Source organism: Halichoerus grypus, chromosome 6, assembly GCF_964656455.1.
Source record: "Halichoerus grypus chromosome 6, mHalGry1.hap1.1, whole genome shotgun sequence".
Taxonomy (NCBI): domain Eukaryota; kingdom Metazoa; phylum Chordata; class Mammalia; order Carnivora; family Phocidae; genus Halichoerus; species Halichoerus grypus.
In genome coordinates, this window is record NC_135717.1 from 7684761 (window position 1) to 7701355 (window position 16595).

At 61.0% G+C, this 16595-nt stretch overlaps 2 protein-coding genes across 4 annotated transcripts; both read right to left on the reverse strand.

Annotated features, from left to right (window-relative positions):
* Positions 1-628: 628 nt before the first annotated feature.
* On the reverse strand, positions 629-4973 carry MOGAT3 (monoacylglycerol O-acyltransferase 3). The gene is made up of 7 exons (XM_078074415.1): positions 4571-4973; positions 4230-4337; positions 4073-4143; positions 3581-3785; positions 3101-3275; positions 1822-2024; positions 629-1731 (listed from the first exon to the last, which is right to left on the reverse strand). The coding sequence occupies exons 1-7, from the start codon at positions 4641-4643 to the stop codon at positions 1577-1579; spliced, it is 990 nt and encodes a 329-aa protein (XP_077930541.1). The 5' UTR covers positions 4644-4973; the 3' UTR covers positions 629-1576.
* A 2434-nt stretch (positions 4974-7407) lies between these two features.
* On the reverse strand, positions 7408-16221 carry PLOD3 (procollagen-lysine,2-oxoglutarate 5-dioxygenase 3). Of its 3 annotated transcripts, none has more exons than XM_036078820.2 (19): positions 15673-16217; positions 15198-15289; positions 14932-15068; positions 14658-14821; positions 14391-14503; positions 14198-14261; positions 13771-13868; positions 13424-13525; positions 13099-13224; positions 12792-12913; positions 12356-12460; positions 12118-12243; positions 11688-11829; positions 11488-11601; positions 11218-11286; positions 10650-10754; positions 9974-10120; positions 9606-9731; positions 7410-8747 (listed from the first exon to the last, which is right to left on the reverse strand). In XM_036078820.2, the coding sequence occupies exons 1-19, from the start codon at positions 15785-15787 to the stop codon at positions 8502-8504; spliced, it is 2313 nt and encodes a 770-aa protein (XP_035934713.2). In that variant the 5' UTR covers positions 15788-16217; the 3' UTR covers positions 7410-8501. The 3 variants fall into 3 exon arrangements, with proteins under 3 accessions (XP_035934714.2, XP_035934713.2, XP_035934715.2); XM_036078822.2 differs by lacking the exon at positions 7410-8747 and adding an exon at positions 8808-9247 and having other exon boundaries at positions 15673-16197; XM_036078821.2 differs by lacking the exon at positions 11218-11286 and having other exon boundaries at positions 7408-8747; positions 15673-16221.
* Positions 16222-16595: the final 374 nt, after the last annotated feature.

Consider the following 16595-nt stretch of genomic DNA (forward strand, 5'->3'; position numbering starts at 1 on the left):
AATGGTATCTAAGCTAAGCGTGTTCCAACCTGGAGCTGTTTATTTTCCATCCCTCTTTCTACTTCCCAGCCTAGAAAAGCAATGGGATTCCTAAGGAGAAATCCTATGTCGAGTGCCATGGGCCCAAAACCAGGGACAGATGATGAGGCAGAGGAATCTAAAAGAGAATACTCTGGAGAATCCAGGAGAGCGCCCCCCCTCCCCGCCCCCGAGGAAAAGGAATCAGCTTGGAAGGTCTGGAGGCCCAGAGAATATGAAGCTATCCTAGGACAATGTCATCAAGAATGTTTGGGATCCTCTTTCTCCTCCTCCGCCCCATACTCCAGTCCCTAGGGTTCAGTAACAGAGGCTAGAAAGGGAGGAGGAGGTGGGGGAAGAAAGAGGTCAACTCCATCCCCTTTCTACTCCACCTTCCCCAGCTGCCCCTTCTGGTCAAGCAGGTATCCCACTCGCTGCCCTTGCTGGAGATGGAAGGTTCCCACCTTTGGATGAAGATCCAAGTGTGGATTACTACTCACGCTACATGTCTATGTACCAACTTAAGGTGAATGAAGAACTTACCACCTGTGACCCAGATAAGTCCCGGGGCTGCTCAGATTTTCCTCCAGGAACAACAACAACAAAAAAATTCTTCCACTGAATGTATTTTATAGGACAGTGGGAGACTAATAGAGTTGCATTCCAATTACATTTCAGCGAGTTTTTCTGAAGTCCTGGATACAGACGCAAAGCCAGTCAGCAAACAGGACTGATGTTGTCAGGGAATGCTATGACCACATGAGGACCCTTAGACTGTCCAGTCTTACCCTCTCCTTGGACTGACACCGTGTCTGTGATGAGGAATGATGATATTTTGCCAATCTCCGTTCTAAGCCCTTACATCTTAATTCTTTGATCATCACAAGAGTCCTGTGCTTACTGAGCGACTGCGTTAATGTTGACCTAACACTGGGCTAGCAGCTGGGCTTCGTGCTGGTCAAACAGGTCCCTGTTTCATTCATCTCCCAGCCACAAGGAAACATAAAGGATGGAGAGGGGTGCAGTAGCAAGCCATGGACCAACGCTACCTTTTCTACCATCAGAGATCATTCCACTTCCCATATGGCCAGGAACCCTTAACCAAGCTCAGCTTTTGCTCAGGCTGACTATTCCACCATCCATCCTATCTTCTCCAGCTCACTCTGCAAAGCGAACCCCTCCCTAGAGCCGCCCGCCCCAACTTAATCCCAAGGCCCTACAGCTCTTGGGGAAGCAGACGCCTTCATTCACAGAGGGAGAAAGGGCTCAGCAAAGGAAAGAGACGTACGCAAGGTCGTGCAGCAGAATTAAGGCTTGCTGGGAGGGGAATTCCGATCCCCAATCCAAAGCAGCAGCTTCGCAATACAGGAGAATGAGGGTGGATCATGCCTGGGCCCCCTTACCCCCAGAGCCAGGGTGCGAGCTCTGCAGGCATCAGATTCTACAACATAGTGGTGGGAGAGAAGGAGCAGTCCAGAGAGGCAGTAGGTGGAGGGTCTTGGTGCCCTGGGCTGAGGGGCTCAGGGCTGGGGGCGGGGTGGGGGGGGGACGGCAAGGGCTAGATAAAGGTGAGGTGAGTAGAAGCTGGAACACCGCAGCTTTCCTTGTGGTCCTCGAAGAGTTGCTCCAGAGCCTCCATATAGAGCATGTGATAGTGGTCAACTTCCTCCTCGGTGGGGTCCGGGCGCTGGGGCACTGGGATGGGGCGGCCCACTGCAGGAAGAGGAGAGACAGAGGTTGGCGGGGGACCTCTGTTGCCCACACAGCCAACAGCAGCTTTCTTGCCTGGAGATGGGCACTCACCCACAGTGGTGATGGGCCTGGCGAAGGGCACCAGGCCCCAGGAGTTGGCCGAGAAGAGCCCGTGGCCCCAGAAGATGCAAGGAACAAAGCCCATGATTTTCTTGAAGGCGACCTGGCACATATACTGCCAGGAGTTTGTGGCAAAAAACTTAAAATTAAAGATATCATTCTCCCCAAAGGAGTACACAGGTACTAGGGAGGCCCTGGGAAGGGACAAGGAGAGAAAAGAAGGGTGGTCAGGCCAGTGGCTTTCAGAGCATCCCAAGACAGAACCGCAAATCCCTCCCTACACCTCCGGATTCCACTGCCCAAGGCCGTTTCAAGCAAATGACAAAGAAAGATCTGGACGAAGGGACTCACAATTCTTGAGAAATGATTGTGTCCTGGGCCTTCATATGTTGACCCTTGAACAACATGGGGTAAGGGGCACTGACCCCCACCCCAAAAATCCTCATATAACTTAACACTCCCCCAAAACTTAACTACTAATAGCATGGCCAATAACATAGTCGATTAACAAATATTTTGTATATGTACTATATACAGTATTCTTATAATAAAGTAAGCTAGGGGTGCCTGGGTGGCTCAGTCGGTTAAGCGCCTGCCTTCAGCTCAGGTCATGATCTCAGGGTTGTGGAACCGAAACCCAAGTTGGACTCTGCACTCAGTGTGGAGTCTGCTTGAGGTTCTCTGCCTCTCCCTCTGCTCCTCCCTCCCCTCACGCATGTGCTTTCTCTCTCAAATAAATAAATGAATCAAATCTTAAAAAAAGGAAAATCATCAGGAAGAGAAAATACATTTACAGTACTATATTGTAAAAATATCCGTGTATAAGGGACCTGTTGCAGTTCAAACCCATGATGTTCAAGGGTCAACTGTATACATTTTCTCATCGAGTCTTTGCAACTACAACATTGTAGCAAGGTAAGTATCAGTCCTATCTCACAGGTAAAGAAACATGTCCAAGGTCTCGCCTTTGAGGTAGTGTCAGAAAGGGCTTTGAATCCAGGACTTCTGAGCCCAAGGTCCTGCTACTTGCACTATGATCCTGCTCTTTCAGAGAGGGCAGAAGCCTGGCAAAAGTGGGCACGGTGCTTGGCACAGAGAAAGTGCTCAAGTGTTGACATGCGCCAGGGAGCACAGTGTGGGCTCTGGGGACACAGAGGCCCGGCTACAGGGTCCTGGATGGGTAGGGACAAAAGAGTGTAGAGCCGCAGACACAATGTGAAGTTCTGACCATCAACAGCAGCCCCGGGCTGGGCACCTGCACCCCACTCACCCGTGCCTCAGTGCCAGGCGCACGAAGCCTTTGCGATTCCGGAGGATGAGGCTGTGCTTTCCTGGGATGGCATACAGGGACTCCTGGGCACCCCCAACCATGATGATTACAGCCTGCCCGAGCCGGCGCCGTGACAGAACAAAGTCCAAGCTCCACCGGTTCACAGAACATATTCCTGTGTGTGTGAGGAGGTGGGGGACGGTCACCACGCCCTCCTGCGCTGCCTAGCCCCTCACCCGCCCTCTAGTGAGCCCCACACCCCATTCCCTCCAAACCTGCCATCCCCACGCCCATGTCAGTGTGACCTACAGTGCCTCTCCCAGCAAGGATGCAGGACATTTGCTGCAACCAGAGCTATTCGCTGATGCCCACTGTGAGCCAGGCCAATGTTTAGGCCAGGTCCCTGTGTGAGGGGCGTGGGAGGCAGTCAAGGGTGGGCGGAGGGAACAGGTGCCTCCTCCCACTCAGCTCGAGGCTCACCGAAGGACATGATGTAGTCACGATAGACTGGGAAGTGGAAGAGGGAGGCCAGCACTGCCGATGAGACCTGAATCCCCGGGAACTGCTTGGAGAAGTTGTTGGCCTCGGTGGAGAAATTGCAGAAGGTTCCGATGCACATGATCCCATGTGGGTGGGCACCCAGCACATAGTTCCGGTCAGGGGGCAGCTCGGCTGTTTTCACCAGCTTGGGGCAGAGGGGATTAGGTAGCATGAGGGGAAAGAGGTGTGGAAGGCAGGATACCAGCTGGAAAGAGTTGCCCTCCACCCTAACCGACTTCAGAGTTCAAGGTCCTTGAATGGAGTGCACAGCACAGAGAACCTACTGTGGAACACCACTCGGCAGCCCCTGCCCCATGCCCCACTGTCTGAGTTTAGGGAGCCCAGGGGGCATAGGCAGGGGTGAGTAGGGGTGGGGGTGGGGGTTGAGGAGAGGGAGGAGGAAGAGTGTCTCTGCGGAGGGTAACCTGTCACCTTGATAGGATAATAATCCCTGGCGTGTTTCCACATGGCCCAGTTCCTGGTCCACTCAAAGCGCCTTCCACCTTGGGGCAGAGAGATGCTTTGAAGAATTTCTGGAGGCACCTGGCCACCATCTCCGCTCCTTGGGCACATGCCCAGCAGTGCTCACCTTGGTTAGGCGTGTCCCAGTCCAGGAAGAACCACACCAAGTAGAGAACAGAGATGGACCAGAATGACGTGAAGAGGAGGAAGAGGACAAGAAGGGAGAAGAAAGGGCCTGTGGGAAAGATGACAAAGAAGAGTGCATTAGCTTTGGAAGATGGGTCATTCCATGCAGCGGCTCTCTCCTCCCCCCTCACAGATGGCTGGTGTGCACCCAGCCATCTCCCAGCCTGAACTCTGGCCCTCTCTTGGTCCCTTTGCCCTTAGGCACACAGGCAAATGGGGCCCCAGCCTTTCTCCCCCAGGTCCCTGCTCCCTTTGGGGACCCCAGGGCACCAGGCCTCTCACCCATGAAGAGGAAAGTGAGCACGTATTGGTAGGCGCTCACTACTTCTGGCCACTGTTTCTGCACGGATTCCATGGTGGGGTCGCGGCGGGGCTGTGGAGACTCCTGTCCCAGTCGTTGCCCTCTGCCAGCGAGGCTCCAGGGCCCGGAGCACAAACGAAGAAGGTTGGTGGGCCGATGGAAGGCTTTCTTGCCCGATGGGCCAAACCCTCGGGCTCTCCCGGGACTGCGGGTGTGTTGCGCGCGTCTAGATCCGGAGCCCCAGACGTCCCCAGAATGATCTTTGAGCTGCAAGCGTTAGTCGGTTTGGGCTGGTCGCTGGGCGGAGCTGGGAGGCTGCAGGGAATAGGTGAGGGATATAGTGAGTGTGTCAGCTGTCCGGGAACTGATGTGGGGAGGAGGCTCAGAAGGAGCTGGGGAGCCCGCCCACCGGGTCCCAGCCGCCGGCGGGGGCCAGAAGCTCCGCTGAGACCGTGGGATCTCCAGGGCGGCCGGGCACGCCCCCGCTGCGCGCCCCGAATCTGGGTGCCGGTCTCCGGGAGGGTCAAGATCACCCGGAGGCACGGCCCCGCACAAACACGCACACACCGCAGCTCTGTTGCCACGTTTAATTGCCCCCCACCACGGCCGCCGCGGGCACCGGGAGGGCGGGGGCGGCGCGCCCAGGCGAGGAGGGGGTGCGGGTGGGCGGGAGGCCGTAGCGCGCCTTGCGCTCCTCGAACAGCTGCACCGGGATCGGGGCCCCCACTGCGGGCAGAACGGGACGCCAGAGGGGCGGTGGTTGGGATCTCCAGCCCGTGCCCTTCCCGCCCAGCCGCGCGACCGTCCGGGACAGTGTTCAGGGCCTGGCCGCTTGCCAAAGGGGATGAGGCGCGGCCGAGACGTGGCCGGCAGGCAGGGACCTTCACCTCCCGGCGCGGGGAGCGCGCGGGGCCGGAGCTCCGCGGGAGCCGGTGCGCCGGCGGGGAGCGGAGGGGGCAGAGGCCGGGGCTCACCGACGGCGTGGATGCGCGTGCGGAAAGGCAGGAGGAGGCCCAAGGGACCTTGAAACAGCGGCAGGACCACGCTCAGCAGCGGCTGCCGCGCCTCCTGGGCGCCCCGCAACCGCGAGCCGGGAGGGTTCGGGAACTGCTGGAAGAGCTCGTTGTCCCCGAAGGAGAAAGCAGGGCACCAGGGAGGCCCTGGGGGAGAGCAGAGGCGCGCCTGACTCCGGGTTTCCCTGGCGCGCCACGCTCCTCCGCGACAGGGTAGCCCGCGAGCGTCCCGCCCGGCCACTGCGGCTTCCTCACCCTTGTTCCCGCGCCAACGCGACAAAGCCCTTCTGATTCCGGAGCCACAAAATCAGCTCGCCGGCTTTTGCTTCCAGCGCTTCCAGGGGCCCTCCCAAGTCCGGGACCGCCACCTGGCCGCCCCCAGGCCGGAACAACAGACAGGCAGCCGCTGGCCTGGTCAGCGGACACCAAAGCTGGGGGGAGGGGAGAGGGGGCCCAGATGCCTGCGGCTTTGAGAAAAGGGGGAGGAGGGCGCCAGGAAGGTAGAGCTGGGACCAGGAGCTCCCACCCCCCCACCCCAGGGATGTGGGGGGTGACACAGCAGGGACTGGGGGATCTCCCCACTTCTCACCACTACACACGATGTAGTCCGGGAAGAGAGGGAGGTAGAACCAACAAGGCAGCATGAGGAGGTGTGGCCGGAGGCCAGGGAAGAGGCTGGAGAAGCCGGTGACCTCCGCGCAGAAGTTGCTGAAGGCCCTGGTGACCAGGACCCCGTGAGGGTGGAAGCTGAAGAGGTAGTTGCCAGAGGGATCCAGTTCTGCGGTTTTAACCAGCTGGGGGCAGAGGCAACATACTCCACTCTGACTGTGAGATTAGACTTTGGGGGGTAACCAGAGAAGAGTCTATTCCAAAGCCTTGCCCCCACCCAGCACACCACTCCTGGATGGCCTCACCAAGACAGGGACACAATCTAGGAAATGTCTCCAGATGGCCCAGCTGCGGACCCAGGCAGATCGTCGGCCTCCTGCCCTCGGCGTGTCCCTGCTCGGCTTAGAAGAGCAAGGAGCAGCATGGCCAGGCACACCTGGGCTGGAGGATGGAGTGGGGGATATTAAGGACCCAGGCATTTAAGTCCCCAGTTACCTGCCTCTGCCCTCTCGTCCCTGTTGGAGGCCCTCTTGCCCAGCTATTTCCTTCTCATTCCTTCAGCGGCCCCCAGAGAGCCCTGTCCTGCCTCCCTCCTGGTAACAGGGAAGCAGAGTGCCAGGTGCTGAGCCTCACCGAGCCCCAAGTAGGAGAAGACCCATCGCAGGACAGCAACCACTTGAAGACGCCGGCAAGGTGGCTGGAGGAGGCTGACATACTGTGGAGGCACATCCCATAGGGACCACTGTGGGCTCTTAAGTACACTCCCTGTGGTCCAACCCGCTGGCCCTGACCCTTGGCCCTGGTTTGGCTCCTGTGTCCACCCCCTTTGCTGACCTGAACCCTGTACCCTTGTGAGCCCCAGCAAGAAAGGGTTAACGACTGCCCGAGCTCACAGGGTTGTGACCAATAGGACCAAACAGAAATGCCCAGGGGCGTGGCCAGGAGCCTGGGAGTGAGGGTGTGTGGACCTTGCGGAGGTCAGGACCTTGGGCCTCTGAGGGGCCTCTGAAGAGCTGGCTGGCAGAGGTCTGGGGAAATGGGGTGTTGCCAGGGTGGTATGTACCACGAATGGCAGGGCTCCCCACACAAGTGAGAGCAGCTAGAAACCCCTTTTTGCCCTGGTCTGGCCCCTAAGGAGTAACTTAGGCTTCTGTGGGGAGACATTCCAGCAGGAATGGCCAGAAAGGCCAGCAATTGGCCAGCCCAAAAGGGCACACCCTCCAAGTATGCAGGGACCAGTCCTCACATGGCCGGGGCCCTCCCCAACACGGGCCAGAGCCGTGGACCCTCTCCGGGTCAGGGAATGTCACTTCTTTAGGCAAGTCTGACATACATCTTCTGTCCCATTCTCTCCTGGCATAAAATACTTTCCCATGTTCCCTCCTTCGTGGTGATTTTCTGGCTAAGGTCTACCCCCAGCTGTGAGCCACAAGAAGACAGCTGTTGTTCTCATCAACCCTAACCCTGTGACAGGTGCCCAGCAGGTGAGGGATGCTCAGTAAATGAGCATGGTAGGAGACAGGATGAGGCAGCGTCCAATGCCACTCAGGCTGGCTCACCCTTTCTGTCCTGCCCCCTGCTTTACTCTCCTGTGGGTTGCCCCTCGCCCCACCCCAGGAAGTAATGTCTCCTGTCCCTGCTCAGCCCACTTCCATCCGCAGGGAGACCGGGTGAGATGCACTGAAAAGTCTGGCCAGAGAGATGCTCAGTCCACACGGAAGGGGGACCAGTCCCACCTGTCAGGAAGGAAGGCTTCACAGAGGAGGTTTTCCTGGGAGTCCGGGCAATAGCAAGAAAGGGGTGGATTGCACGTGAGGTGTTGGAGGCAAGAAATGTCCAAGGACCAGCAAATGGGCCCATTTGGTTTTCAAAAGGCTTCTGCAGGGGACCAGTTGGGAGAGACATTCAGGAAGGTAGGCTGGTGCTAGGACCTGCGAAGGATCAAGCTAAAGGAACATGGCCTGAGGTCCTCAGGGTGCCTCCAGGGGTTTCGCTGGCTTAGCAAGGGCTTGATGGCCCCCCAGAAGCTGGAAGACATCAACTCTCAGGAGGTCTCACCTCTTTTTCAAGGCTACTTTCCATTCCCCTCTTCCAGGAAGCTTTCTTGGGATGACCCTCCAAGGCTTCCCTTTTCCTGATCCTCCCTGACTAAAAGCTTGGGTCCCAGAAGCCCCCTGTGTCTTCCCTTGGAACACATGCTTCCAGGGGGCCTCCCTTCCCTTAGCACTGTCCCCAGAGGCCAGCTCAGGGCTCTGCCACCCCCTTGCTTCATGCAAGGAAGAAGATGCCCTCAAGGGATGAGAAAACGCCAGGGAGAAGAGGCTGGGGGAGGCCAGGGTGGGCTTTCACCTGAATCTAAGTGAAGCCCTCGGTGCCTGGCCCTTCTCAGGCTCCCCCCCCAACCCCTAGGCAATACAGCAGAGTGAGAAATGGGATCCAGGGAAGCTTCTCGGTTCCCACGCTGCTCTACCATGTGCTTTCTGCCTTTTCCTCTCTGTTCTTTTTCTTTGGAGTAGCTCCAGGTCTTCCCTCCACTCTGGGGGCAGGAGGGATACGAGGTCAGCGGGGAGGGGAAAGACGGACACGGACTCACTAGTTACAAATCCTCCTTTATTGGGAGGGAGGCTGAGAAACAATAATTTATTGTATGGGGAGCCCCAGAAGCCTTCTCCCCATGAATCTTTGGGGACTGTGGGGAGGGGCAAGGGGGCTCCAGGAGCTTCCTGAGAGGGCCGTGTGTTGGGGGGGGAGGCGACACATTCAGTCCCAGGCACGCCGAACATCCACTCAGGAAGGGAGGCGCCAGACAGACCCCCATCTCCAAGGAGGGGGGCGCAGGAAGGCACAACGGCGGGGAAGGTTTGGCAGAGTGGTTGAGTGTCACGGGTCGACAAAGGACACCATGATGTAGCGAGTGCCCCGAGTAGTGGGCAGCCCCTCGTGGTAGTGGGTGAGGCGGCCGGGGTGCAGGAGGCCCCAGCCCTTCCGCGGGGACGAGACGATGCAGTCATAGCGCAAGAAGCGACAGCCGCCTCCCTGGAAGAGGACAGGGGAACGGAAGTGGACAGTGAGCAGACAGGGGGCTGGGGGGCTGGCTGCCACAGTGGGGAGAGAGGCAGGCACGGGGTTTTGGGGTGTCGGCACACAAGGGAGGCACGGGGGGGCGCGGCAAGGCACACAGCCTGGAAGAGGTCCAGGAGATGGCACCTTCGAAGTAACTAGAAACGTGAAGAGGACGTGCCGTGGGGCAGGGCGGGTGACTGAAGGGTGTGTAGGGGTCATCAGGGGGCAGGACAGCAAAGTCCCGGGGGCTCAGGTGCGTGCATGTGCGCACGCGTGCACGTGTGGAGGGGCCCTGCTGGTGCCCTGACGCGGGAGGGCGCTCGGGGCTCACCTCATAATCCAGGCCCTTGTGGTTGAGGGCCACGTTGAGAGTGAAGGTGGACGAGTCGTGATGGGGCCGCAGAGCAGGCTGCTCGTCTGGCCGGTAGCGGACCACGAAGTTCATCACTGCCCGGGTCTGTGGGGACGTGACAGGAGACACTGGAGGGACGGCCGTGAGGTCCCGGGGGCCTTCTGAGGAGGGTGGTAGGGGGAGGGCCGCGGGGGTTTCTCTGCTAACTCCTCCCGGCTGCCCTCCTGCAGAAGCCCTTTCCACGAGGCTCCGGATGCTACGGGGGCTGAAACGGCGCCATGGGGAGACTTCCAGCCAGGACCCAGGTGTGGGAAGGTAGAGGCAGGGTAGCAGGGGCGGCGGCCCACCTTGGTGTGGTAGCCTGGGAACAGGCTCTCTGTCATGGGTCCCACATATGTCCTCAGCAGCTGCAGCCACTGGTCCTCATAGCCCACCTGCTTCATGTGGATGTCCACGGTGGGCACGTTCTCGTAGCCTCCCGCCAGCCTCGAGTCCTGTGGGCGGTGGGCACTGAGCCCCAACAGGGCTGCGCCAGCTTCCCCCTCCTCTCGCTCTCAGGCCTGAAAGCTTGTGTGACCCAGGTCTGGCAGCCTCGACCACTTAGCCTGACTCACTCCCCCTGGCCCTGAAGATGTCACCTCTTCTGTGAAGCCCCTCGGTCCCCCCACGTCTGGGCCAAAGCCCCTCCTGTGACTCCCACAGCATCTGGGCTGCCCGTCAGCCTTCAGGAGCGGGGCTATTGTTACTGACTCTAGCGGGTGAGGGGCCGGAGGGCAGGGCTCGACCAGGACAGCTCAACGTGCCACATCGCCTAGGTCAGTAGCCAGTGTCTGGGACCTGCGTGCCCCAGGAAGGAGTTCCTGAATGAAGGCACATGCACACACACGCAATTGTGCCCCCTGTGGGTCCCCCCCGGGGGTCCCCTTCTCTGCTCCCACTCTCTTGATTCCATTCCCCTCCATCACAGCCGCACCTCCCTCGCCCGGTGGCCCTCGCCTCCTCCCCTGCCCCGGCCCCTCTCACCTCGTGCCGGCCTCCTGACCACTGGCCGTAATGCTCCATTTCCTCTACCAGCTCGTCGCACATCTGGTCGGACAGCAGCGGGAACCAGTACACATCTGGGCACGGCTGAGGACCGACAGAGGAAGAACAACAGGGCTGGGGGATGTTTGCAGACCTCTCCAGAGGAGACAGGCAGCCAACCCAGGGGAGCGAAAGCAGGGAGCAGAAAGAGAAGCCGGGAGATGGGAGAAGCTGGAGGAACGGGGATCTGAGCATGGGGATGGGCCAGGAAAGGTGGGGCCGGAGAAGGTGGGAGCGGTGCAGGGGACCCGGCACAGAAGGCAGGAAGGTGCCAGAACCCCAGGTTTGGGGCTTCTTTACAAAACTGTCATTTCACCCACAACACTAATAGGCCCAATAAACAAGAAAGGATCGCTCTGATTAGCGGCAGGGTGGGGAGCCGAAGGCCTATCTGCTCGGCCTTTCCCTTTATCTGTCTGAGGGAAGTCAGTTTGGGAACCACTAATCCAGCCAGTGGACTCAGGGGCGGTGGCCACCAGGGCGGTCAGGGGTCCTGCTCGCGGCTCACCTGCTCCACAAGCCCCTCCCCTTCAAGGGCCCGGCTGTAGTTCTCATGAATGTACTGCTCCTTCCAGTCCTGGGGGAGGATGGGGAGGGGTGCGCACCTTGGTGTGTGCCCTCTTCACTCCCTCCGGTCCCACCCAGGAAGCCCCAGCACCACGACCACGACCGCCTCTCCCCAGGCAGGAGCAGAGCCTGAGAGCGAGGACATGCGTGCGTGCGCCCTCCTATAGTGAAGGGCATGTCCCGTTCTCTGAGCAAGACGTCAGGCACTCACCAGGGGGTTGTCGAAGATCTGCCAGAGGTCAGGGTGCAGATGGTCGGTATCATACCGGGAAGTGGCCAGGAGGCGGCCAAATTCGTGCTGATTGCTGAGGTGGAGGAAGATGCCCTGGCGGGCAGGGTGGGGGGGGGTGTAAGGAGACACGGCTGGCTGCTTCCCAGCACCCTGGCTTCGGGCGCCCAGGCCCCACTCACCTTGTCCCGCAGGCTCTTACAGAAGGCCATGTCTGGGTCAGTGTCGCTGCCCGAGAACACCTCCCTCTGGGGCAGCTCTGTCCTCAGGGTCTCACCACGGATCATGTACGCCTGGGCTACATAGGGCACATTCCACACGCCCCTGGAGGCACCCACACTGGCGTCAGCTAGGTAGGTGACCCTCCCCCAAGGCTGCCCAATTCAACCCAGGAGCCCCTTCCCCCACCCTCAGGGCACCCCCACTCTCCAAGCCAGAAGGTCCACCGGCTTCCCTGTCACAACACCTCAGGCTGGCTGCACTGTCAGCCCAGCTCCACAGCTGTGCCCTTGCGACTGGGGGGGCCTCGGGCGTGGGGGGGGCGGGGGGGGCGCGCAGGCGTCTGCGGGCCCGGGCTGGAGGAGAGGGGCTGCGCCCCCCGGCAGGACTCACACTCGCTTCCGCTGCACCAGCTCCACGTAGTCCTCCGAGCGGGCATAGTACTCGTCGGGGCTCAGGGCTCCCCAGAAGTTGGACCACAGCTTCCCGTGCCGGGACAGCATGGGCGCTATCACCTTCCTGTGGACAGGCAGAGGTGAGGGCGGGGCAGGGGTGAGCCCTGGGCCCGGGAAGGAGGTGGGGACTCCCCCGAGACTATCTGGGGACCCTCTGGCCGAGCCGGGCAAGCGACCTGTTCTCTTCGATGAGGATGCGCAGGGTCTGCTGGTTGGTGATGACAGCGTCAGCATCCAGGCTGAAGTAGAAGTCGCACTCCGGGTCCTGCCGACAAGTGTCCCTGGAGGTGACAGATCAATGAACAGAGGAGCTAAAACAGGAGCAGGCGGGGGGAGGAGGGGACTGTGTGGCAGGTAGGAGAACGCCCCCCCCCCAACCTGCAGAGGAGGGGAAGAAGAAAGCGGGTAGAAGCACCAGGAGGAGAGGAGGAAGACTACGGGGGGAGGGGGGGTGTGCTTGCTTCCCCCAGACCCCGAGGTTCTCCTGGCTGGGGGGCGCCCCCGTGGAGGCTGACCCAGGCTGCATGGCACATGGAGAGGGAAGGGATTGGGTGCAGTGGCTGGCAGCACCCCTCGGCCCTCACCCGTCCTCCCCGCCCAGTGCTCACTCACATGGCCATGTCCCTGGCCTCGCCTGGCGTCAGGGCCTCCTCTGGCCCCACCAGCTTCACAGCTGAGAAGTGGTCCTGGAGCTGTGGCCAGGAGTCTGCAATGTGGGGCTCGTGGTACACCTCCTGGAGATGGGGGGGAGAGGGAGGGGGGTGGAGAGGGCAGAAAAGATGGCGCCCGAGGCCCAGGAGGGGGAAGGTGGTGAGAGAAAGGGTGTAGGAAGGAGTCTGGGTGGGTGGCAGTTCCAGTCGGGGCAGGGGCAGAGTCCCCTGGGAGGGCGCACAAGGGAGAGGCTGCTGGGGTTTCTCACATTGTTATGCAGGAAGAGGGTGACCCTGTCGGGGGGGTAGTCCAGGAGGAACAGCCGCTGCAGGAAGCGGGGCAGGAACGGGGTAGGTTGTTCTACAAACACAGCCAGAAGCACCCGGGGGGGAGGCTGGAAGATACGACATGATGGGGCTCAGAGGACAGCCCAGGCCCCCAAACTGGTGTGTCCTCCACCACCCTGCCAGGTTGGGAGTCCCCAGGAGCTCTGGCCCGTGTGCTGCTGCCCAGCATGCTCTCCCTGCACCCTCTGCCTCAGTACCTGGTCCTGCCCACGCCCCCCCCCCCGCCCCTCCAGCACCCCTCCTCACCTGCCCCCCCGGGAGTGTCCTCCGGTCCCGGCCGCAGAACCCACAGCCTCCCTGGGGAGTCCAGCCATTAGGGACATAGTTTCCCAGGTAATTCAGCTGGAGCTGTTGGGAGAGGCAGTGAGAGGAGGAAGCAAAGGAGTCCAGCAGCAGAGGTCAAGAGGGTCAGGTGGACAGGCAGGGGACAGGGCAGGGAGGGGAGAGATGAACACTTAGAACGTCTCCAGGCACCTCTGCCGCTGGGGCTGGGGAGGACTGGCTGCTTGGAAGGGCTAGAGGTATGCAGAGGCGGGGGCCAGGTCTGACTGGGGGAGGGGTGGGGGGGCTGAGGGTATAAACCATTGGAGCACCTTAGTGGGACCGTTCCCATGGACCACGACGGGAAGTGTGTCATAGGCCACATTCCGGATGCGCACACGATTCCGATCAAACTTTAAAACCACCTCATCTGGGGAAGAAAAGCCCAGCTTTAGACTCTTTTCCTCTCAAAGCTGCCAAGCAACAGATGCTTCTAAATATGGAGTGGGGCGGGGAGCCCATCCTTCTCTAGAGGATGAAGGACTGTGGCTCCAGGGGGCGGGGAACGGCCCCCGTCTCTCTCCTGAGGGTACTGACCAGACTCCCGCCACCCTGGGGAGCTCCACCCTACTACCCGGGTGACCTGGGCAAGTCACCAGTCCCTCAGGGAGGCATTGTCCTCCCCCGCAACAGGTGGCCCTCCCTTTGTAGGATTGTTGTGTTAAATAAAATCACAGAAGTAGAGCCCTTTTTCCTCACCTAAAGCCCCATTGAGGTTCTGAAAGATCCGGGATTTATGATCCAGATTGAGGCTGAGTTTCTCCTGGATGGGATGAGATGGGGTGGGCCATCATTTCCCACTCTTTCTACAGCCCCCCTAAAGCCCCATTCCCCTCATCTGCCCTTCAGCCCGCATGGAGTTGCAAGTGCCCCCTCCACCGCTGCTCCCTACCCTAAGCCCAGGGTCCAGGTAGAGTCGCGTATAGAACAGCTGGTCATCATCGTCATCCTTGTACTTCCACTGGCGGACGACTTGGTGGACGGTGGGGGCAAAGCCAATGAATCCTGTCGGGGTGGGCGGGTGGTGACTCCAAGACTCTCGGGGTCCCAGGGACCCGTTCCCACTCCCCCTCTCTAGTCCTCGGGCCCCTGGAATGCTCCATGCCCCACCACTCTTGCCCCCCCCCCCCCCCCCCGCCTTGGGCACTCTGCCACTCACCACCAGAGTTGAGGAAGCGCTTCCCCGTGCCCACCTCAGGGTACTGCTCTGCCAGGCCCCACTCGGGCCAGCAGAAGCCCTCCGCAGAGAAGAGCAGGCGGCTGCCACTCTGGACGAACTTCTTCAGCAGCTCCGAGGGGCTGCCAGCCAGAATCACGTCGTAGCTGGGTGAGGAAGAGGGGGCGTGAACAGGACGCGCCACGAGGAACCTCGGGCTCCTCACCCCCTCCTCCTGCTTGCCCCTCCCCCTGCTCCGCATCCGCAGCCCCTTTACCTGTCCACAAACATGATGACCATATCCTCCCGGTCTGCGTATTTCCCCATCTCCTTCTTCAGCCACCTGACCTTCTGTCCTCCACCAACCGTTCGGGCCACATCACCCCCTCGCCACTCCTCTCCCAGGCCCAGGGTCTGTCGGGGAGACCCGCCATCAGCCGGCGGGCTGGGCCCTCCTGACCAGGCTCACCGTGGGGCCCCAGGCATCCAGCCCTCAGCCCACTCCTCCCGCCCCTCCTCTCCTCCCGCCCCTCCTCTCCTCACCCGCACTGTGTAGTTGAAGAACTCCGCGGACCGCAGGAAACGCCGGTATCCTTCCGTCTCGGCTGTGGCCACCGTGATCACCAGCAGCTTTTCTGTCACCAGCCGGGAATTGGCGCTCGGGACCCACTCAACCCAGCTCACCGCCCCCCGCGCTCCGCTCACCGCAGACCCCCTTGCCCTCCCTCCGACTCTGCTCCTGTCCTCTTTTTTTCCGATTCTCTCTTAAACTCTTCGCCACCAGGGGAACTTTGGCCCCAGTGGAGAGCTGGATGGGAGTAACACCCAGGAATTCGGGGTCAGTTCACATGGCAGCCTGGAAATCCCAGCCCAGGGTGGGGGGGGCCGCGTGATTCGCCCGGTGGGGGGCGCACGGCGTGGGAGAGGCTGGCCACCCCCTCCAGGCCGCGACCCCTTCCCCGGCCCCGCGGGCAGGCACGCAAACCCGGCACCCAGTCGGCGCTCCCGGGGCTCTCACCTGGGTTGACCGGGTCGCTGCCCCGGGGACGGTCGGAGGCCGAGATCGCAGGCGGCGGCTGCAGCAGCAGCAGGAGCCCCAGCAGGAGCCGGAGTCCCGGGCCGGAGGCGGCCATGGCGGGGAGCGGGCGGAGACGGCACACAGGCCCGCAGGGCTCTGGGGCCGTGCGCCGAGATCCCAACTCCGGGGAGGGGCTCTGGGAAGAGGGACGGGGGCTGCAGTGCGGCCAGCCGCGAGGAGGAGCAGGGATAGGGCGCCGCCCTGGAAAAAAGGCGTAGCCCGAGGCTACTGAGAACTCGAGAAGCGGGCGCCGCAGACAAGGCGAGGATTGTCCCCGGGCGTGAGCGCGCGGGCTGCGCGGAGCCAGCTGAGGGGGCGCCCGGCCGGGAAGCGGGGGAGGGGCGGGGGCTCGGGCCAGCGATCCGGAGCCGAGGACTTTGGTGAGAGCCAGCCCGGCGCAGCGCCTCCTGACACATGAGGAAACTGAAACCCGGAGAGGGGAAGTGACCCCCTGCAGGTCGGGCGGGATGCGGAGGCGGGTCTTTGCCACACCCCTGCACGGAGCTGCGGGGCGGAAGGCTGGGAGAGCTCGGCGGTGGGGGCGCGCAGAGCGGAGACGAGCGGAGGAGCGGGCGGCAAGGAGGGAGAAGGCCGAGGAGTCAGCGGCCCCAGGGGCGTGGGGGTTGAGGTTTCGGCAGAGGGTCCCCGGGGGCCTCTCGGATTGCCCACTCAAGCCTGCCCACTTTGGTAGTCCAGCCCATCATCTCTACCTCCCCCGGGAGAAACTCCAGGGGTTGCCTTTGTGATGGTGGCATCTTCAGAAGCACGAGAGGAAAATGACATTTCTCAAAAGACCACTGGCACCACCTCTTTAAAGTGATCCATTTCGGGGGTCCCACAAAATACACAACTACACTCAGGCC